The sequence below is a fragment of the Rhineura floridana genome, chromosome 8 (assembly GCF_030035675.1).
Source record: "Rhineura floridana isolate rRhiFlo1 chromosome 8, rRhiFlo1.hap2, whole genome shotgun sequence".
Lineage (NCBI taxonomy): Eukaryota > Metazoa > Chordata > Lepidosauria > Squamata > Rhineuridae > Rhineura > Rhineura floridana.
This window is the reverse complement of record NC_084487.1, coordinates 26,628,921-26,652,798: the sequence shown is the minus strand read 5'-3', so window position 1 is coordinate 26,652,798 and position 23,878 is coordinate 26,628,921. Positions and strand designations below refer to the sequence as shown.

Genomic DNA, 23,878 nt, shown 5'->3' with positions numbered 1-23,878 from the left:
AGTCTTTAAAGCTCAAAACCTGCACTGAGTCCCCAAAACCAATTAAGAGCCAGTAGGGATTGGGGAGAAATTCGATTCAGTTTTGCATTTAATGCTGAACCTATTAAATTTACACTTTCCATAACATGAGAACAAAAACATAGCCATTATTTCAAAATCACACTAATCTGAATTTTGCAATGCCATTCTCCAACCAATGTTTACAAAAATGCATATTTGAGGAGAAGTGCGCATAACTTATATTAGGAGAAATTGCTTGCAAAAATGTATACATTGATTAAAATTGCATAAATATTAAATGTGTCCATTAGTGTGAATTTGCACTAAAACTGAGGGTTAGGGTTAGGGTTAGAATATTTTTAGAAAGTTTACAAATTGCTGCAGAAGTGTGGAGACTTGAATTTAAGATTGAAAAAATGAGAGAGAAAATTAACAGATCCTCCTCCTCCTCTTTCTTCTTCTTCTTCTTCTTCTTCTTCTTCTTCTTCTTCTTCTTCTAACAACAACAACAACAACAACAACAACAATAACAATAATAGGGTGGGTTACAAAATCTAAAATACAATATTAAAATTAATTAGAACACAATTCAATCACAATAATAGGGTGGGTTCTGAAAATATGCATCTCAGGAGCTTTCAGTCCCTAGTAGCCAGTGAGGTTGACATGGAAGTAACGTTGTTTGCTCCATGTGTACACTCAGTAAACTTCTTGCTGCATGCTGAAGCAATTGGAGTATCAGAACACTGCTCAAAGGCAGCTCTTCATAAAGTGCCTTACAGTAGTTCTACCTTGATGTTATTATTTTTATTTATTAATTTATGAATCACAACAGCTGGTATAGCACAGTGGGGAGGAGAGCCTGGCTGGGAGTCCAGAGTCGGTGAGTTCAAATCCCCTCTTGTGTCTCCTGCGTGTAAAGGGCCAACTAAAGATCACCCCCACAGTGAGTGGCTCAGGGGTTTCGTGCCCTGCCACCTGTGCAGCTGTGGGCAAGCTGCATAGTCCCAAGGAGCCCAGTTGCCCCCCAGCTGGCAGTTGCGGACAAGGAAGGGGCTGGCTTGTGCAGCTGTGGCAAGCTGAGCAGGCCCTAGCCAGCTGGGGAGGACTAGCCTCAGAGGGAGGCAATGGTAAACCCCCTCTGAATACTGCTTACCATGAAATCTCTATTCATAGGGTAGCCATAAGTCGGGATCGACTTGAAGGCAGTCCATTTCCATTTTTCAATTTATGAATCATGTTTCACATGTGTCTTGAGGTGATTTACCAACTATCTTCAAAACAGCTTAAATAGTTTTAAGAACGGTACAAAAAACTGGTATAAAAAAGAACGGTTTAGATTTAAAAACAATAGAAAATGAACACCTAAGACGGAGACCTTTTCATCCAGCTGGAAAAACATGACAAATAAAAAATGTCTTCAGCTGATTATGGAAAGTACAGGTAGTAGGCGCCTATCGTACCTCACCAAGGATGCTGTTCCATAAAACAGGGGCAGCTACATTGAAAGCCCTGCTTAGAATTACTGTGGAGTGGGCTTCTGATATTTTCAGGACTTGAAGGAGAAACTCCCTTGCAGAACACAGTGACATACCGGGTATATAAGGGATAAGGCAGTCTCTCAAGTAACCTTTCCCAAGTTATGAGTGATGGTGGCCAGATAGATAGGAGTGGGAGCCCCACAATCGTTACTCCACCTCTGCCCTTCATTCAGAATGAGAACAGCACGGGATGATCCTATCCTTCATCAAATTTGATGTAATACCAGTGCTGAATAACAATAGGCAATGAAATATTTAGATTATTCCTGATTCACTGGAGTGATAACCCTAAAGGCTGGTCCACACATTTTAGTCTACGTGTAAGCACTCCTAGGCTTGTGTTCTTCATAATGGAACAGGAGAGTTGAGTGTTCCCAGATACAGCTGATATCAGTTTTTACATAGTGGTGATTGGGAACAGTGAGCCTGCAATGGCGGGACTTGCTGCCTGTTGTATCTCTGGTGACTTGGTTTACACATTATATCAGCAACACAAGTGCATTGCTTAAGGATGGTCATGGGTGTTTGCATTTGGAAGGGAAAAAATCTTGCATGGACTAGGTTGTTAGCATCTAGTTAGTAAATATTTTGAGACTAAGATGTGAAGTATAAAGGAGTTTAGAATCAGAGCGGGAAGATGCCCTGTTTAATATTCTGTCCTATGCTTAAAACATGACATGCCAGCTGTTGAAAAGTCAAAATTATTCATGGAAACAAAGGGGCTGGTTTTGCCCATCAGTGCATAAGTGAGTGCAAGAAACAACTTTGTGGATGCACACTCAGAGAATACAGTGTCATGTTCCCATGCATGGTGACAGGAAAAGTCATTCCAGAATAAAAATGCATCTCCATCTGAATAAATTTCACAGGAGCTCAGTGAAACTGATAAGATAAAACATCTGTGAATTTGATAAAGGTGATTTGACAGGGCTCCCTGGAGAGTAGACAAAAGTCCTCTCTACAGCATAGTTCTCACTAGATTGCCTATGCTGTGTTTTTATGGTGACAGTCATCAGATTTTTAAATTGCACCATTTCTTTGGGCCAAACTTGACATGATGTCATTCATTCAATTAGCAATTTGCATTTTTTAAAAAGTAAATAGCAGGTGTGAGGGGCATGATCTAGATTGTGACCATCATAGAGGGGGAAGGGGGCTTTAACCTTTTGCCCCCACGACAGTCTGATCCAGTCAGTCAGTTCAAAGACAGGTGCTGTCCTTGCAACCACTTAATGCTTGAAACAGTCTCTCATGCGTTCTTCACCTGTTGATTGTATCAGGGGGTTAGAGAATGCACAATTTATCCCCTAATGAGGCAGTTTCCTGGTCAATCCTTAGAGATTCTTTTGAGTATCTTCCTTGAAGGGGTCTAATAGATCTTTTACCAAATAGATCTGTTACCAAACCGGTGGAAATATATCTGAATGTTGTAATATCTCTTAGACCGGCTATTATCCCAGTCAATGGGAACTGCAAGGGGGAGATTGCTGTTGCACATATGTTCTGCTCATGGGCTTCTCCTAAGCAGTTAGTTGGCCGCTGTGCTGGACTAGATGACCTGATCCAACAGGACTCTTCTTATGTTCTTATGATTGTTAGTTTCTAGCTTAAAACCTTTAATAATTAACAATTAATATTTGGTTCTACTGAGGCTGTGGTTTTGTACTACTTTATATTATGTACTTTGTTTAATGGTCACTCAGCTGTGATAAACATTTGATTGACTGACTGACTGATTAATTGCTTGATCCAGGTTGCCTCTCCTCCTGCGCCATGCCTACTATTTGCATTGGAAGAAAAGCCTCCATCGGCATGCTCCTTCCAGTGCAAATAGCAAATGAAGAGAGGTCTGATCTAGGGCCAAACAGCAAAGAAGCAATCAATTCCCCCCACCCTCCTGATGCTTATTTTGCATCTGAAAAAAGCAGCTTCCTTCATCAGCAGTGCTGGCAGGTGCTGCCATGAAAGCTCCAAAGAAACTACCAGTGTGTGTGTGGTTCTCTGTGCACACTATGGCTTTATCACATAGCAGCTAATTCAGGTTGTGCAATTACAGCTGATTCCCCCAAAGATCAGACTTTTATTGAAATAAGGAAAGTGATGGGAAAATGCATCGGAAAGTGTGGGATAATGCTTTGACGCAACGTCATCTAACCTCCTCACAAACAAATCAGGATAAATGCTCAATAAACAGGCTGACTGGAAGCGTCCCTAGGATCATAAACACAAAGGACAAATGCTGTAGGTGAGAGAGTTCATCCCATGTATCCTCCCATGAGGCAGCTGTGAGGGAACAAACTTGGTAGTTTACAAAATAAAAGCAAACCAGAACAGTGGTCTGCATTGCCCTACAACATTGTTTATGAGCCACTGCTTTGGAGTGGAAAAAATTGCACAAGAGTCTAAGCAGTGCCCTGTTGGATTAAATTAAAACTAAATCTTGTCCAGCATTCTGTTTCCTACAGTGGCCAATCAAATGCCTCTGTGAAGCTCACAAAGCAGGACATGAAGGCAATAGCCCTTGCCCAGCATTGTTCCGCAGTAATTGTCATTCATAAGCATGCTGCCTCTGATCAGGAGGTTGCATATACCCATCATGATAGTAGCCATTGATAGGCTTATCTTTGAATTTGCCTAATCCTCTAAATTGGTGGCCATCACCATGTCTTGTGGTAGCAAATTCCATAGGTTATCATTGAAAACAAAGGTTGACGAAGGTTTGTGAAGGGACCTTTGTACACTCCCAGTTTTATTAGTGAGGTCTGGAATTTTATCAAAGAAGATTTGCATAGCCTATGAGCTCACTGATGGGTTGTTGTTGTTGTTGTTGTTGTTTTAGCCTGTAGGAACCAGGGAAGATTTGAGGTATCTGGTATAGACTCTTCAGTAAAAGAGATTTCTAGGGTCTTGGTCTGAGTCAAAGCAGGAACATCACCTTACAGACATTCCAGTCAACATGGTGCCCTCCAGCTGTTGTTGAACTACAATTCCCATCAGTCCTGACCACTGGCCATGCTGGGTGGGACTGATGGGAGTTAGAATCCAACAACATTTGGGAGATACCATGTTGGCTAGCTTTACCATAGGTTACCCTGAATTATTATGCTGCTGTTGCATTTGCAGCGCCCAATGAGCAGTACCTCCCCTAAATTGCACTCTTCAGGCTTTGCATTGTTTTGGCCTCACCCTTTCCCAAAGCCCTTTGCTACTGCTTCTGAAAATCGCTCTTCTTTTCTCTGCCCTCTAACAGATCCTCAAGCTTTGTCCCAAGAAGAAAAGCTCCTCAACATACACATTTTGCAAGTCAGTCGGCCTTTTAGGAATGCAGTTCCACCTCTTTGAGAATGAATGTAAGTTTGTCACAGTCTTGGTCATTTCCCAGATTACGTTGGAGGACAAGATTCATAGTATGGATTTTCATACAGCAGTAGTAGTAGTTTGACACCTTGGGTTGGAAAGATGTTTAGCCTGTTGCTTAATGACGTAATGGTTTGAGGGTACAATTTCAGTTACATCTGCCACCCATAACTCATATATTTTGGTACCATACAGTGCAGGCACCTTAGATGGGGGGAAAACCCCACAACCTTTTAATGTTGGCAAAAAGATTTTCCTATCAGGTATTGCAAAGGAATGGAGAACTGCTGGAAAGGATCTTGTTGCTTTGGTCTTGGTGCTACTTAGATATACATGGCTAGTTTTATTGGCTGAAAACCAAATGGCTAGGGATTTCAAAACTTCAAATTGCTCCAGAATGCTGCCATCAATGTTACATTTATGTTTCACTGGCTTCCCACCAAATACTACCAACTTCATCTTCCTACAGTTTATTTTCAGGAAAACCCTAACAAAATCAACAAGCTGGTATCACAGATTATAATGGCAGGGACATATAATCTATGTACATTAACAAAGTAACACATCACCAAGCCACCTACAAAGGTATCCAAGATAATTTAACTCTGTTGCAATTTTTAATATAAAAATTATATCATTTTTTAATATAAAAGAAGGCAAACATACTTTATGAACCCCACTTAGAGATGAGATATCTTTATATTGTAAGCCTAGTTTCACCCTGAGGCAATTATTGGAGCATAATGCCTTAATGAATGCTTCTTGTGTTGTTTTTTTGCAGCTGGTTAAAACTTCCCTGTTCTGGCAAGCATTTTTCTTGCCAGGTAGATAATTTTTTATGTCGCAGACCCTCATTTTAGAATGTTTTTGCCTGCTGAGCTGTTTCCATTTCTACGCTGTTCTTTTGTTTCCTTTATGGCATTGTTTTGTTTTAACTGTTGTGAGCCACTCTGAGTGATGCAAATGCATTGGAAGGAGAGGGTATACATTTTCTAAACAAATACATCATGAATAACAAGTAGGAACAAGTGGATTTCCCCAGCTCTTTTTTAAATTATGGGTAGGCTGTGCCTTGTGTTCCACTCCATCCGTCTTCCATTTTTATATGGAGAATTTCTAATTAATTTTGGAATTGTTGCATGTGATGTTTTGCCTCCATTCATTCATGTTGATTCTTCTCTCTCCAAGTAATTCACACACATGTGACTGTGCAAATTGAACCAGCACACTTAAAAAAAAAAAAAAGAATCGAAAAGAAGAAATCTGCAATGGTACCTGTGAAGAAATGTTCACATCAATCAAAAATAGGGCCCAGGATGGAGCGAGGATATGCATTTCCATGTGACAAGGCCAGCCAGCAGAGCACTGTGATGCAGGTGTGGATATGCAAAGGGTGGTATTCAACACTAGTCCTCCTTAGAATAGACACATTAAAGCTAATGGACATAACTAACTTAAGTTCCTTAATTTCAGGGGGTTTACTCTGAGTAGGACTTAGTTGAATGCAACCCAGAGTGACTGCTGTCTTCTCAAGTATTTCCAAGTATGCACAACACATTGTCAAACATGATCGTGTGCAGTATTTCTATGCATACATGTACTATGTATATGACTCAGGATCAAACAAGATAAGGCATGAGAGCTCTGTTTGCTACTCCGGATGTATTTTTCTTTATTTTACCTGGGAATGAGTCCCACTGAACTCAGTGGAAATTACTTTTGAATAGGCTTATGTTGATTGTGCAGTTAAACCCGTAACTTTTCACCTCTGAAGCTAATAGCAGCTGGCATAGGGGATAATTTGGACCCTCTCACCTCAGACTGTAGTTCTGATCCAAATCTCATCACCACTTCCCCCTGCAGCTTTCTTTTCAGATATCATGAGCTCCCATGTCCAGGAGATAAGCAGGTTACCTGTTCTGGATGGGGTCACACTCTGTCTGAAGAACCAGGTCTGTAGCCTAGGATTCATCTTTGTCACTAGAGGCCCAAGTATCCTCTGTGGCTAGGAGTGCATTTTACAAGCTTTGTCTGGTTCATCATCTACTGCTGTTCCTGGACAGGGATAGCTTGACCTCTGTAGTCCATGCATTGGTAACCTCAAGACTGGATTACTGTAGTGCACTCTATGTGGGGCTGCCCTTGGCCCTGGTTTGAAAGCTCTGGCTGGTGCAAAATGCAGCAGCCAGAATGCATGTGGCTGACAACATGTGACTCACTTTTAAAACATCTGCACTGACTGCCCATCCGCCAGGTGGGCCACCAAGCCAGATCCCAGGTCCTTGTATTAATTTACAAAGCCCTGAACAGCTTAGGTCCAGGATATCTTAGGGCCTGCCAGAACCCTTATATCCCAGCTTGATCACTGAGGTCATCTGCAGGAGTGGCTTTGATTGTCCTCCACATTGGCGAGGATCATTTAACATTGACACGAAACTGAGCCTTCAGTGTCATCGGCCCAGTTCTCTAGAATGCTCTGCCAACAGAGATTCATCAGGCCCCTTCTGTGTTAACTTTTAAGCTCTTGCTGAAAACCTTTCTGTCCTGCCCAGCTTATGCAGGCAATTAAGACAATGCTTTTTTTGCAACAAACCTTGTTTTTATTGTATTTTTAATGTTTTTTTAATTCTATGGCTGTTTTTAACATGTTGTAGACCGCTTTGATGTTTTTAATGAAATAGTGGTATATAAATATTTTTATAAACAAACACGGATCTCCCGCGTCACATCTTGTTTGATCCTTACAGAGAAGGGAAAAACATGAAGGAATGTGAAGTTGAAGCAAGAATAAGCTTCACATTTACAGTAATAGGTTGTATTTAAGTCATATTCAGAGTAGACCATTGAAATCAATGGGCATGATTAACTGAAGTCCATAGATTCTAATGTGTCTACTCTGTGTATAATGCTATCTGGCTGATACAACCCAGTGTTTTCAAAATCTAGAAATCCAGTTCAAAATAATGGCAGATAATGTTTGCATTGATGCCACCAAAACCAGGTAATTTGGAACCACAGAATCCTAGGAGACACTCAGAGGGAGAGAATGTTGTAAGTATCCTGCAACAAGAGGCATTTATCACTGTTTGTCTGGAATAACATGCCACAGTCTGTTTCCGTGGATGAGGTTAAATGTAGAGAGGACAGATCCACACAGGCAGCATACATGAACCTTTTTTTTGCTAGCTATATATTTACAACAAAATGGCACAGTTTCAAGAGGTGGTTATTAGAATCTTACTGTGCAATCCTAAGCATGTCTGCTCAGAAGTAAGCCCAGTTGACTGCAATGGAACTTACTCTTTGGTAAGACTGTACAGGATGACAGACTTAGACCTCCACACTCTCATCCAGAACTCAGCCTGGTCTTCTGGAGATTTTTTTTCTTTTAGCCTAACTTGTCCGCTTGTTAGCAAGTACAAACCTGGCAGAGTATAGCTGTGTTTATTATTGTACTTATTGGTCTCATTAGTTGGATTACGTAGGAAGCTGCTTTTAAGTAGCTCAGACTATTTGTCTGTCTCACCCAGGATTTGTCTGCTCAGCTGGCAATGGCTCCCAAGGATCTTTGTCAGAGGTCTTTTCCATCTCCTGCTATGTGATCCTTTTAACTGGAGATGCCAGGGATTGAACCTGGGACCTTTTGTGCACTAAGCATGTTCTCTGCCATTGAGCTATGGTCCCTTCTCAGATTTCATCAATCTTTTTAATATACCCACAAGACTAGTTTTATGTCCCCCCTCCTTCTTTTTTGTAGATTACCCCCACGGCATCACCTTGGTGACTCCAGTTTCAGGCTCAGAGAAGAAACAGGTACTCCATTTCTGTGCTTTGGGCGCAGAGGAAATGCAGAAATTTGTGGAAGACCTAAAAGAGTCAATAGCAGAGGTGATGGAGCTAGAACAGATTCGAATTGAATGTAAGGCTCCCAGCGTGGTCCAAACTCCTTGCAGTCATTCAGTCTGTATGTACATATGTCTGTGTCTCATGTTTGTGTGTGTGTGTGTGTGTGTGTGTCTGTTGTTGGCAGGGGTGCCATTTCAGGTTTCAGTAAGGGGCAAGATTCCCAACAAGGTTTAAAGATCCTCTCTTGAATATATGCAAGATTAAATAAAAATGAATATATTCAAGATTAAAGATTAAATCAAAATGCAAAAAATAAAATGGTGTATTTAAGAATATTTGTTGTGACTTTAAAATACCATTTATGCTACAAAACAATTATAAAAATGTTATCAATACTGGATCATCATGCACCACTGTTTTTAAGCAAAGGGTTTCATGACTTTGGCATGTGCAACTAGGGCATGCCACCCCAATTGTTTACACTGTTAATTGCTCAGTGTGAGAACCAGTGAATTTGCCAGATAAAATGTTCCTAATGAATAATCACATATGGTCTGAACCACCATGCCCCCTATCCAAAATTGGTGCCCTTGTTTGTGGGATTGGATGAGGGTAAAGGGAGGTCTCTATCTTCTTTGGTGGGAAATTTTATTAGAAGTTGAATGTATAAACTGGATTGTTCTGTCTGAATCTGATATGTGAGTACAATAAGTACCTCATAGAGTTATGCACGTATCAGGAAAGATGATATAATTTCTAAAATACTTTATAACAGGGTATCTGGGCCACTGGTAGTCTTGGGGATGGGGAAGTCATTTGATTCAGTTGACATTTAAAGGCTAACTACCTAATACACACTTTCTGAAACAATACACAAACCAAAACACAGCTATCCTTTGTAAATTACACTTCTCAATTTTGCATTGTGGCTCTCTACCCATATAAAAAATGAGAAAACTCAGAGCTTGGAAAATTTACTTTTTTGAACTACAACTCCCATCAGCTCAATCCAGTGGCCATGCTGGCAGGGGCTGATGGGAGTTGTAGTTCAAAAAAGTAACTTTTCCAAGGTCTGCCCAAACTGGCAGATTCCACAGAACAGGTGCAGAACAGATGGGAATATTTGTATTTGGCCCTGCTAAAACTCACTAACATTGAAAATTGAAATGGCCTGCCTTCAAGTCAATCCTGACTTATGGTGACCCTGTGTACAGGGTTTTCATGGTAAGCGGTATTCAGAGGGGGTTTACCATTGCCTCCCTCTGAGACTGAGAGGCAGTGACTGGCCCAAGGTCACCCAGTTTAAATTACATCCAATTTAAACAGAACTTTGTTCAGAACAATAGCCACATCTATCACATTAGAAAGAGGCTAAGGTATTAAAATATGAGTTGTGCATGTGCTTTGATTTGACTAATACTAATACTAATGGCGTTTTAAGTTGGCTGCCCATTAGCTACTGGGCTAAGTTCAAGGTTCTGGTTTTGGTGTACAAAGCCCTATACAGCTTGGGACCAGGATACCTGAAAGATCATCTTCTCCCTTATATACCCAGTCGATCACTGTGCTCTGCAGGTGAGGGCCTCCTGCAGATACCATCTTATCAGAAGGCTCATTCCATACAACATAGGAAGCAGACCTTTAGTGTAGTGGCATCTACCTTTTGGAATTTCCTCCCCTATGATATTAGACAGGCGCCATCTCTGTTATCTTTTCAGCACCTAATGAAAACCTTCCTCTTTCGACAAGCCTTTTAAGTAGAGACATTATCCCAGTCTGCTACTGTTGGAATTGCTTTTTAAGATTTTTTAAAAAAGATGTTTTTAACGATATTTTGTTTTAATATATTTTAAAGTCTGTTTTTATGAGGTTTTAGAGTGATTTTGTTTACTGCCCTGGGCTCTTACTAGGAGGAAGGGTGGGATATACATTTAATAAATAAATAAATAAATAAATAAATAAATAAATAAAATTAAGTGGTCTGCTGAACCCTGAAGCAATTTTCAAGTGGTCCACCAGGTGGGGATGGGGGAAGGACCTTATAAATTGTGCATTTCCGACTTGCCTGATCAGTAACTATCAATCTTGCCTGGGTGCACCAAATCCTGCAAGATTCCCCTGTGTACTAGCACTGATTTATACTTCCCACTAGATCCTTTTCTCCCGAAGAACTTCTCCGTGGCCAGCTTCCCATATTGCTTACTCCTGTCCCAGCCAACCTGTTGGCTGGCTTCAATTATTCACAGAGGGCTTATTACAAGCCATAAGAAATGCATAAACAGGGCTACAAATGAATATTTGGTTGAGACTTCCAGAAGGCAGAGTTTTAGTGCCTTGCCATTCCATGCCCTTTGCTTTGAATTGACCAGCAGCCACAGAATAAATACTTCAGGTCAAATAAACATATGTGAATGTGTTTATTGTGCATAATTTATACAGGGTGTAGAATTTGCATTTCCTTGGCAGAGAATGCGGATTCCAAGACTAAGAATGTTTGATGGTTTGCAAAACACAGGATTGTATTCAACTTCTGCTCAGTGTAGACCCAATGAAGTTAGTTATGCCCATTAACTTTAGTGGGTCTACTCTGGGTCTGTAATCTGATTTAGCCGTAATGTGTGTGCGTGTGTGTGTGTGCATTGAATACACATTCTCTATTCATTGTTTCTCTGTTGCTTCCTTCTGTCTCACTTATATATCTTCTTTCCCCCCCTCTCCTGTTGCTCTCCTCCTTAACTCTGTCTCCATTCTCTTTTTAAAACAGTGTTGTTTCCTTGTATCTCAGGGGAGCTGGAGAAGCAACACGGGACAAAGAACTTTTCATTAAAGGCCAATGGGGCTCAGATGGAAGCACAATCCAAGCAAGGATCTCCAACAGGTTGGCTTGCTTCTCTGGGTACTTCATTTCCTACCCTGAAGATTAGTTAATCCTTATAGACATGGCATGTAGGACATCTGGGTAGGAATAGGAATGACAAAGTGTCTTCAGTCTCTTTGAGGGGTAATTCTATAGAGCTGATCCTTGAAACATACCAGAGAAGATGTTGCTGGGCTTTTTTAAAAAAAGATTTCTTGTATTTTCCAAGGAATTACAAGCTAAAATACTTGAAAAAACACAGATTTTAAACGTTTTTCCAAAATTACGTTTCAGTTTTTATAACCAACCATCCATTCAATGGCTGGCTGGGAGAGGAAAGGACAGAAGCAGGGTGAAACACTTTTAGAAACTCTTGACTGAAAGAATCTCATAGTACTTCGTATCACCTTTGTGTTCTTTTCAGCACCTAGTGTAAGATCTTTCCATTCACCCAGGCCTTTTAAATAACTCCTGTACTCTAGGCCTCTCAGTTTTAACACCTGTGCTTTAACTTTGGGGTTGCGGTGAGTTTTGTTTCCTTGTATTTATGCTGGTTTTGGTTTTATGTCTTATTCTGTATTTAAATTGTTTGTATGCTTATTTATTGTAAGCCACCCAGCGAACTTTATGTTCTGGGGTGGCATACAAATGTCATAAACAATTAAGTAAATAAATCTTGTATGTCATCACTGAGGAAGTTGTCTATTTTATTTTCAAAGGCAAAAAAGATTTGGGAGACAAGGTTCCGGACAGCACAGTCGAGGTAAGTAGAACGCACAGCAGCTGAGGTAAGTAATCCTCCCTCAGTCCAGCTCTTCTTACATTCTCTGTTGTTTCTTTTCTCAGGTTTTAATCAATGCCTCCCCTGCCAGACTGACAATTTTACCAATTTCCAGAGATACAATAAAAAGTTACTGCTAGGACGGGTAATACAACTTTCAAATCCAGATTAAACTTCAAAGCATTTTTTTTCAAGCCGTTTCTATAACTGTTAACACATCCTTCATGGAGCGAGCGCCCGAACTCTGGAGACTAACCTGCTCCTTCCTCATCCCCACCCAACACACTTTCAGGAGAAATCAGAGACGTAGCTGAGATGAACTCCCCTGACAGGCCATTGCCATTGCAGAGCCCCCCTGCTAAAGCTGACTGCTAAGACCTTTCCCTTGTAGACTCTTCTCCCCTAGATACTGGGCCCTGTGTCAGGGCCTAGAATGCATTCATTGGGACTTCATATGTTGAAAGTGTAGGTCAAACATTTCCCATATTCATTGGGACTCATTGTAGGTTGAAAGCTTAGGTTAAACGTTACCCAACTTGGAGAGGGTTGATGGAGGAACTTTATTATCTGTTCTTATTTGGGAGCAAGGACTCAATTGTAGGTGTCCTTCTATGGATCCCAGCTCACCAGGAAAACTATCATCTGGTAGAGATGTCCTGAATGATTCATTTGCCCTGGCTTTGTCATTTCCCAATATTCTTTCACTTAGAAGATATCTCCATCTCCATTCCCCTGCAGGTGTTATATACTATTGAAGTTCTCCATGAACACCCGTTTCCTCAGTCAACCTCCATTCCTAGGCTGGCACCCAGCTCCATCACTTCTTTCTCAATTGCTGCCATTTGGGCCTCTGACCTCGGAGGGCATTTTGCCACCTACCCCACCCCAGCTTTCTGTTCCACAACCAGTGAGAAAATCCACTGCCACAGTTATGCTTGTTCCTCAGGCCCCTGCCCATGATGAAGTGCTTCATAAAACCTACTTCATTACCCTGCTGACACCCCTGCTGCTGTGGAGAAGAGACGGGCATCTCCGTGGCCTCATACACAGCTTCTGCGCCTGCAAGCATTTCTTCATGAAGGGTTTTCACTTCAGGCTTGTAGAATTCAAAGGAGGCAGTTCACAAATATGTGTTCCTTAAGGTAATTCTAGAATCAGGTAGACAGGGCTGAAGATCTGTCATTAGCTGCCTGTGGAAGAGATCCTTCTCCTTCCATTCCCACTTCCCTTCTCCTCCCTGCTTTCCTGTCCCCAGTCTCTTGGAGAGCTGTGATCAAAATTCTTTATTTCTAGTAGTTTTGTCCTTTGTCCCATAGATTATCCTTTTCCATAGGGAACCCCATTTCATCTTAGTTCCTTTTGGCAATCTAAGATTGGGGAAACCCAGTGGGCTTTTTCCTTGAAGACACTTCAAGCTCTTCTTCCACCCCTCTCCCTCCTCTTACTCCTCCGCAGAAGCGAGCATCTCCATTTCCTCTGAGATTATCTAATCTGCCGCCATTTCATCAGATTTCTTATTTTTGATCATTGTACAAGTTGGATGGGTACTTTTTTCCTTTTTGGCATATGTAAAATCATTTTCTTTCACTTGCAAACCACTGAGTGGATCAGAGCGAGCTGCAAGTTTGCTGAAATATGTTAGATTTCTGCTTTTTTTTGTCCCTGTTCCTTTTTTAATTTTCTCCTTTTGTAAACAGATTAGTGAGTCATGTGTGCACCTTCCTGCTCAAAAAGACAGGAGCTGGGAAGAGCTCAAGTCTTTCTCTGAGCGTCAGCAAATCTCATTATTTTCCTCCCTGCAAAGATGTGCAACCTCAATTATCCTCCCCTCTTTCTGCCTTGTTGGCCTATGGATAGCATGATGATTCAAGGCTTCCTGGGAGCTCTGCTCATAGAACAGAGCTCCATTGAATAGGAAGCTGTATAACTACAAAGCAAAAATAAAAGAGTCCCTATCCCAAATTGCTTTCATTCTCTAAGTATAGCAACAGGGAAAAAAGGGACAAAGGGGATGTAATTGGGGAAAAAATAACTCAAATAATAAGACTTCTCTTGTCAGAATGAGAGGTGGTCAGGGCCCGGGCCATCAATTGCCTTCATCTTGTCAAGTTAAAATCTCTCCCTGACCTGCTCTAAGTGCCACTATCTGATTGCATTTGCTTGGACCTGGATAGTTGAGGTTGTGCTGTATGTGGAAACAGCATTGCTGCCTTTGCTACAGTGGGGATCTTTATTTCTAGAAGAAGCTTTCATGCGCAGTTTGGGAGGGGGAACGCTGGGTGAAAGGAGAACTGCATTGGTGGGGCTTGGGGAGGAGGAAATTTAGGGGTGATGTTTAAGGTGGGATTGTGGCTTGTGGGGGAAGAAAGATTGATAGGAGGGTGGCAGGGTAGAGGGCAGCCCATAGCAGGAGATGGGAAGAAGTCTTGTAACATTTAATGCTTCTTTGACTGTTTCTAAACTAGGTGTCAATTCACAACAGGCTTCAAACGTACCAGCACAACTCTATCCTGGGGCTCGAGAGTGGAACACAGCCCAGCACGCATCCTAACATGCCACAGGAGCGGCTGGAGACAGCATTGGTGCCCTCCTACCCTGTCTCGGCAGGGACACTTGTACAGTGCCAGCAGATTGTCAAAGTTATAGTCTTGGACAAGCCGTGCCTCGCTCACATGGAGCCAGCCCTCAACCAGACTCTGACGCGCTATGTGTCTTCTGATTCTTGCAGCTCCACCTCCTTGCGCAGTCTAGGCAGCGGATTCCAAGGGACCCCAGTGAAAATCATCCATCAGCCCCCACTTCCACCTCCGCCACCGCCCTACAACCACCCACACCAGACCTGCCCCCCCAGCTCCTTGCTTCAGAGGCGCCGGTATTCCAGCGGCTCACGCAGTCTAGTGTAGCAGCTCCACCAGCACTGGCCAAACAGCACAGACTTACCCTGGGACCCTTTTATGTCTTCAAAGAAAAATCTAGTTTGTGCTTTATTTTTTAGTAAAACTGAACAAAAAGAACAAGAGAGGGTGAGAAAAGCAAAAAATAAAATAACATAAAATGACAGGTTGTACAACAAATATACTGTTATGGAAATGGGGATGGTTATCATATCTCCTGGAATGATTCTGTTTGTGAGGAGACAGCCTGTAGAAACTGCCTGAGAGCTTCTGAAGATGTGTACTGCCCAGCCTTCCATCCATCCATTCAGGTGCACACATGAACCTCCCTCCCTCCCTCTGGTAGTGTTCTGCTACCCTGCTTCTGATGAGCTTTACTGTTCTCTGCCTTCTTTGCTTTGTGTCTTCCGTTCCTTCCATTTCCTGCCTCTCTTTCCTTACCTCTTCAGCTTCCCTGTTTTCTCACCATTCCCAGCTGTCACAGGTTTCTGACCAAAAGTGACTTAACTTTCCTTTTGGGGCGTTGACTTTGATAATCCACCTTGTTGGGGCTGAGGAACTGCTGCCGCTCTTGCTGCAGCCACCACCACTGCAGCTGGTGAAACGGGAGCTGACAATGTCTTGTGCCACTCATCATGCTTCCTTCTCACTGCCTTTTGGGACTGCCTTGTCCCCCCCACAGCAAGCTGATTGGAAGAGAAAAGCCAGAGAGAAAGAGGAAAGGCAAGTAGAAGACAGAGGCTGCCCTTCCCCACTCACTCAAAGGCAGCCTCACTTTGGAGAGCAGAAATTCTTCTGCATTGTACTCAGAAAACTTTGCTGGACACCGTCAGAAATGCACCCCTTGTAAATATACACCTATATGACTGAATGTGTATGGACCCTGCTCACTAAGGGAAGACCTGGGCAGTTCTGAGTGAAGGCAGAGATTAGATCTAGAAATCTTCCTGACACAGCCATTTTCTCAGAGTTCTCCCATACTGAGGCTGACCCTTTCTCATATGTTTTATTGTATTTAGTGATTTGTTGTAATTATATCTTGCTTTGCAGCCTGTACTAGGCCCACAAGGCATGTCACCAAACAGAACAGGGCTAATTTGGCAAAGATATTCCCATTCCTTGGAAACTCCCACAATATCCTCCTATCTCCTCTCCACTAACATTTGGTTCCCTTCACATAGAATCTGCACAAACAAGTAACGGGACCCCCAAATTGCTTTGGGTGTTATAGTATGTCCCTAGAAAAGGAGGGGAAACAGAGCATGGGAGAAGTAGGGTAGCAATTGTATCACTCTCACTGTCATGCCATGAGTGTACTTGTTCTCCTCTCCACCTTCACATTCCCTTAGGCCTCCCTCTTTACATGCAGGGCTTCCTGCTTCTCAGATGTTTGTTTGGGGACATTATCCAAGAATCAGCAATATATGTTAGTAGTATTGTTTATGCAGGCAAGGAAACACACCACACGCTGGGTCATGTTTCGGACATTTCTGTGTGCTTGTATTGAGTTTCTGACCTTAACCTGCCTTAGCATTTCCAAGGGGATGAAATATTGTTTGTTGAAATGAAATAGAGGAGAGGCTAGGAGCAACTCATTATCCAAAGCCTCTTTGCTTTGCTTTTATGAACATGTAAACAAATCAGAAATACAGGAGTGAATTAAGGGTTTATTTATTTATTGCAATTATTTATACCCTGCCTTTCAGAGCAGGCTCTAATACTGTCTCAGTGTAGCCAGTCATGTAAGCACAAACTGATTAACACCAGGTCGATGCCGCCTTCCTTCTCTTCATAATCCCCTGTCCCCCAAATGGCAAAGAGGGTAGGGTTGCAGAAGGAGGAGAAGAAAACAAAGCTCTCAGAGCCTCACTGTTATCAGAGATGCTGACATGCAGAAAGATGGTATTAAAATAGGCTCTGGCTGTATTTGTAAAAAAAGTATCTCCCCGTGCATGAGGGAGGAGTATTAATTAGCTTAAGGGCTTTGCTCTTGCTTACTCTATCTCTCTGCAATGCTTAAGAAGATCAAGTTTAGGATTTGGAAATAGGGCACAACAAGTTTTAAGTCTATTATTTATTTATTTATTTCTAATAAATGTGTGTGAGAGAGAGACACATTTGGCTTTTTGCTTCTCACATGAGGCAGAAACACAAGAGTCAGATGGTGTCGAAGCTGCAGTTTCATTGGCTTGCCCTGGCCATCCTGGGAGCTGTTTATAGAGTCATCAAGTTAGGTGGCTCTAAGATAGACCCAGTGTGACTTTACTTCAGATGGTTGCTAGCAGCACCTTTGCTATTCTGGGGCTTTTGAGACTCTTAATCACACAAAGAGAGGCTGAGGAATAAGGCAATGCCTTCCACATCAGGTTTCATGACCCACTGACTGTTTAGAGCTTCTTTAAAATGTATGGCTTAGATCAGGGGTGTGGAACCTCGGGACCGGGGGCCAGATGTAGCCCTGCAATTCTCTCTATCTGTTCTTCACCTGAGTATGGGTGGAAATAAGCCTACAAAATACAACTTACATTTATTGCTCCACCCTCTTTTGTCTCTGGCCCCAACCAGCACTGGCATGTGGCCCTTGGAAGGTTGCCCAGAAGGGAATGTGGTCCTCAGGCAGAAAAAGGTTTCCCACCTCTGGCTTAGATTAAGAATATGTTATCACTGAATTGTGCTAAAATTAGTTTCAACTCAGTCTTTCCATTACATTCTTTTCATTCAATCTCATTCTTGTTTTTCATAATGCATACATAAGAAGAGCCCTGCTGGATCAGGCCAAAGGCCCACCTAGCCCAGCATTGTGTTCCCACAGTGGCCAACTAAATGCTTATGGTAAGCCCCAGAACATGATCACGACTGCACTCTCCTGTTCATGTTTCCAGCAACTGATATTCAGAGACATACTGCTTTGGATACTGGAGCTAGTAAATAGTTGTCTTGATTAGCAGCCTTATCCTCCATGAATTTGTCTAATCATTTTTTAAAGCTGTCCAAATTGGTGGCCATTAACTATGCACTGTCAAGAAGCACTTCCTTTTGTCTGTCCTGAATCTCCCAACGTTCGGCATTGTTCGGTGAGCCCAGATTCTAGTATTATGACAAAGGGAGAAGGGTTTTTCTCCCTGGCCACTTACTCCACACCCTACTATCTTTCTTTGTTGTGCTTTGTTAACTCTTATTTCCAAGCTGGGCCAGCCCAAGACATGTTGCTGCCTGAGATGGAATTGCAAATGGTGCACACACAAAAAACACTCAAGTCAAGGTGCAGAGTACTCAAGGCCAGTTCAGTTATTTTGGCTTTTGAGGCAGAATATCCCACCAGTCCACTCCCTTTCCCTGGCAGTGAAAATAAAATAATAATAACAATAAATAATGTTCTTCCCTTTCCTGTAGGGATGGGGGGAGAAATTCTATTCCATTTGCATTTAAAGGAGAACCTTCCCGAAACACTGCACAGCATCCTTAGAAAATCGCACTTCTCTGAAGTTTGCAATGCAGTTCTTCAGCCAAGTAATAAGTACAAAAAACTATATACTGTGTGCTAAACAGAGCTTGGAAATGTTACTTTTTTGAACTACAACTCCCATCAGCCCCAGCCAGCATGGCCACTGGATTGGGCTGATGGGAATTGTAGTTCAAAAAAGTAACTTTTCCAAGCTCTGGAAAAATGCATATATTAGTGAAAATAACATACAAAATGCATTATATTAGGGGAAACTACCCTGCAAAATGTTTTTATATTAGTCAAAATTACATACAAAAATGTGTGTATTAGGAGAAATTTGTACTAAAATGCTGATAAATTGTCATGAGGATTTTTTTAAAAATGATCTCAAATTGTTGAGGAAATGCAGGGAATTGAATTTAAGACTGGAAAAATGAGAAATTCAGAGAATCCAAATGGACAGATCCATTCATTTCTACTTTCATGACACCAAAATCAGATAACCGCACTCACTTTGCCTAATGGTAGGCCGATCCTTGTTTAGGACAGCTGCTTTGGTCTTGTCACCCATGAACTGTGACAAGGTTCATACTACAGCATGGACAACTGTCTAGCCTTGGTGTGGCTTCTGAAACAGGTCAAACATCCTTGAACAGGAGACATGAAACTGCAAAATTAAGAATTAAGACTGAGATCATTTGAGGTGGCTCTAAGCAATATGCAGCCATGAAGGTGTCACCCCAGTTTCGGCAAACTTTCAGGGGGCATGTGGCTCAGGGCAAAAATGGAGGCAATCTACACTGCAAAGGACAATGTAACCCTTCCTCTTAATCATTGCTGTGATCATAATTTTAGGGCCCAAGTCTTTAACCTGGTTCTGTTGAGAGGGTCTAGGATGCACTGTCAGTTTTCTCTTTTGGCATCTTCTGCCTTGGAAGGCATGTACATTTCCACACAGTGCATTAGTTAAAGCAGGGAAGGATTGATGTGTTTAGCTAAATAAATTGGATTTTACTTGACGTTTAACACAAATTGGCAACAAAAACCTTGAAATATTTGATGAAATAATTGTTTTTTTATGAGAGTATGGAGTTTAGAGGAGAGAGAAGGCTCAGGATAATTAATAATAGATTTCAGGTGATGTGAAGATATCATAGGACATTTTGTTTGAGATGTCAGTCTCTTCCATTCCTCCCTTCCGTTTAATTTCTAAATTGTAAAGTCCTAGGCCTCAAGAATGACTGTGTATTAAAGTCTCAGATCTGGAATGCTTCTCCACAATCCCTGCTTGTGGCTTTGACTGGTAGGTTGGTTGACTGATTGGCACTATATTACATAGAGATTAGTGAATTGGGGGTCTTTTTGAGCCTTTTTGGATGACGACGACAATTTAACAGTACCTAACATTTTCTGAGTACTGTCCACATATTAAAAAATGACAGTCCCTGCCCACTGGGTCACAATCTAAGAAACAAGATACAAAAGGGAAAAGGGATGGGGAGGGAAGAGGAAAGTAAACATTGGAGCATCTGCTCCTTCACTAGTCAATGGATGGGACCAGTTTGGTCTTGCCATGGGGTTCTTCCTGGGAGGCAGCCTCCCGGTGACCCTTACTGGCAGAGGCCAGAGTATGAATTCTCGAAAGCCCAGAAAAATAGATTCTGGGAGAGTTTCACCATCACTACCAGATGTGTCTGGCAATTTCCTTTCACACACAGAGTTCCCTAAACATACAAATTGCTGGGGTTATGGAGGAGGAAGAGAAGGAGGGAAAAGAGCAACCAAGAAGAACCCAAGTTTTGAACTATCTGCAATGAAGGTTTCTGTGCATGCTCAAATCCTTCTGGAGCACTGTTCTTTAACCTTGGGTCCCCATATATTGTTGGACTACAACTCCCACCATCCCAAGACAGCATTATCAATGGTCAAGGATGATGGGAGTTGTAGTCCATCAACATCTGGGGACCCCAAGTTGAAGAACACTGTTCTAGAGAAACCTGAGAATTGTGTTTTTTTAAAAGAAAAAATCCTCGGGGGGATTTTATTTCCCAGAATTCACATCTGCAGGAAGAGCTTAGAGTACAGGGACCTACTGGAAACAGACTTTGGTTTCAGACATGACTACTGTTTTTCCTTCTCTGCTCCCCCCTCCCAAGTTTGATAAGTGTAGGCTGGTACCAGAGATCACCAGCCATGGCACAATTCAAAGGGTTTGAGTGTGATGGCTGGATGTAGCTCATAATGGAAATGATATTTCTGAGCAGGGAGGGTGTTAGTGTGCAATCATCCCCCTTTTCTGAAATTATTCTGCATCCCTAATAATTAGTATTGTTAGTTCAGAAACTCCAGGACTTCTCTAGGGTTTTGGGTTTTGGCTGAAGTTGACCCACAAACAATGAGTGTATAAGACTACTATGAGCTCAACAACTTGTGTAACTCAAGCTACTGAATGAGAAAGTGTTGCTTCTATTAACAAGGGCCTGGTACTCCTGTGAAATTGTTTTCTGTGTAGAATGCTTGGATGATAAATTACTCCAGTTTAGAGGATTGAAATCAGAATATCAGTGCTCAGGAACCTAAGAACCATAATGAATAACCATGTAGAATTTCTACTTCTACTTCCTTTAAATATTTAAGTAAAGTATTTACTTATTTTTTATTTATTATTTAATTTGTATCCCGCCCTTCCTCCCAGCAGGAGCTCAGGGTGGCAAACAAAGCGCTAAAAACACGTTAAAACACCATAAAAACAGATCTTAAAATACATTAAGTGTTAAAAACATTTTTAAAAAAGCTTTTAAAATGGTTAAAAACATTATTAAAGAAATATATTAAGCAATTCTAACAGACTCAGACTGGGATAGGTCTCAACCTAAAAGGCTTGTTGAAAGAGGAAAGTCTTCAAAAGGCACCAAAAAGAAAGCAGAGATGGTGCCTGCCTAATATTCAAAGGGAGGGAATTCCACAGGGTAGGTGCCATTTACTTAGATGGTTGCCATATATATTATGTTGTGTTTAATGGTATATACATTTTTTCCAGGCAATTCTTAAATCTTGAGCATATCTAGATAGACATAGGCTAGTCTTTCCCAACATGTTGCCCTCCAGATGTTTGACTACAACTCCCATAATCCCTGATCATCATTGGCCATGATACCTGGGATTAGCATGAATTAGGGATGGAAGGATCTGTCAATATCAATTCTTTCTCATATTTCCACTGAAATTGAGTTTGCCACATTTCTGCAGCAATTTCTCATGAAAAAGCTTCAGCATTTTAGTGTAAATTTCTCCTAATAAATACATTATGCAATTTTGATAAATGTCCACAGTTTTACAAGCAACTTCTAATATAATGTATTTTTCTTGGTTATTTTCACTAATATATGAATTTTTATGCACACTTTCCCTTAATATATGCATTTTTGAAAATGTTGGTTGGAGAAGTGCATTGCAAAATTTGGATAAGTGCAAATTTCAAAGGATTGCTGTGTTTGGGATCTCATAATTGTTTCAGAAAGTGTTAATTTGATAGATTAGGCTTTAAATGCAAACTGAATTGAATTTCTCCCCCATCTCTACTGTCATAATCCAAAGCATCTGGAGGGTGCTAGGTTGCGAAAGGCTGGCTTAGGCAGATATAGTTGCAGGCAAAAGAGAAAATGGCTTCCATAACATAGGCTTATTTATCATTTATTTATTATTTGATTTATATCCCGCCCTTCCTCCCAGCAGGAGCCCAGGGCGGCAAAGGCTAGTATGTGTTTGCGGATTTGGCTGAGCAGTTTTAGAACCTGGGCCAATCTTTGAAGTTATGCTCAAGGACACCCCAGGACAGCTTGCCACAACCTGGTACCATCCAGATGTTGTGCATTACACATGTTCCCTGGCCATTGGACATACACACTGGGTCTGATGGGAATTGGAGTCCAAGATCTAGAGGGCTTCAGGTTGGGAAAGACTGCCCTTAGAGGAGTTTCTAGATTTCTATGACCACACCTATGTGTGTCCATGTTTCAGGACTGGCCAACTGTCATATAGTAAGGTATGACTTAGGAAAGCAATGAGATATAATAGTGTGAAAGGGAATCAGATATTTTCCATCACCTTCAGAATTGAGATCCAGTAGCCCCATACTGTTCCTGAAAGCTTCTTGAGGACAGCACAAAAGTATTTAATTGAAGTACATGTAAATTAAAGCCCATGTTTAAAAGGCCACAAGTACCTGGTCAAATAGATATTTGAAAATGTTCACACCAACACCCTCCCAGATATACAACCGCAGCCAGTCTAATTGTTATGTTGTGTGCAGTTAGGGAGATGGAAGTTTAAAAAATCAGTAGTGAATTTCAAAACCTGACATGCCACTTGCTGTGTGTGATGATGTTGCCTAAAGCAATTCACAGACTTAGGGGATGGTGTTTTTCCAGTGGTGAGAACAGCAGGAAACTTTGTGGTCACAAGTTCCAGTAGGGAGCTTTATTTGAAGAAAGTCTGCAAGCCATGCCGCATTGCTGATTTCTGCTGCTGCCTTTAGTTTATCCTGTATTTTAAAAAGATAAACAAACAGCACTTATTTAGAGAAATAATCAAGTTTCTTAGCTGGAGTAGTGTGTATTCATGCAACACCATTGAGGTAAGCATGAAATAATCATCTACCAAGGCTAGAAGACAATCACGCATTCCATAAAATCAATACCTGCAAGTTCATCTCATCAGATTCTTGGGCCATAATGCAGCACATGGTTATGTGCATGCAGAGACCCACTGATTTCAGTGGGACATGAGTGCACATACTTCTGGATTATGATCTGCACATATAAGTCACTCTCAAACACTTGCATTCTAGTTAAGGAGCCCTCTAGCCTTAAATTAGGAGTTAGCTAGAGTAGGCTGATAAACATTTTCAAAATGTACACTCTAGAGCAGCCTTCACAAACCTGGTGCCTTCCAGATGTTTCAGACTACAGCTCCCATCAGCCTTGGCCAGCATGGCCAAAATGAAGGAAATTCTACTGCCTTCACCAGCCTAGTGCCCTCCAGGTGTTTTGGGCTACAGTTCCCATTAGTCCTGGCCAACAAGGCCAAAATGAAGGGCACCCTTCAGTCTTCACCAACCCAGTACTCTCCATATGTTTTGGACCACAGCTTCCATCA

General features: G+C 41.6%; 1 protein-coding gene across 1 annotated transcript in view; it reads left to right on the top strand.

Annotated features, from left to right (window-relative positions):
* IQSEC3 (IQ motif and Sec7 domain ArfGEF 3) overlaps nucleotides 1-12,522 on the top strand; it is a 78,812-nt gene extending 66,290 nt beyond the window's left edge. Inside the window, exons 8-12 of the mRNA XM_061582698.1 lie at nucleotides 4,792-4,891; nucleotides 8,656-8,817; nucleotides 11,530-11,622; nucleotides 12,321-12,364; nucleotides 12,448-12,522. Of these exons, the coding sequence (XP_061438682.1) occupies nucleotides 4,792-4,891; nucleotides 8,656-8,817; nucleotides 11,530-11,622; nucleotides 12,321-12,364; nucleotides 12,448-12,522 (474 nt within the window). The remainder of the gene's footprint in view (nucleotides 1-4,791; nucleotides 4,892-8,655; nucleotides 8,818-11,529; nucleotides 11,623-12,320; nucleotides 12,365-12,447) is intronic.
* Nucleotides 12,523-23,878: the final 11,356 nt, after the last annotated feature.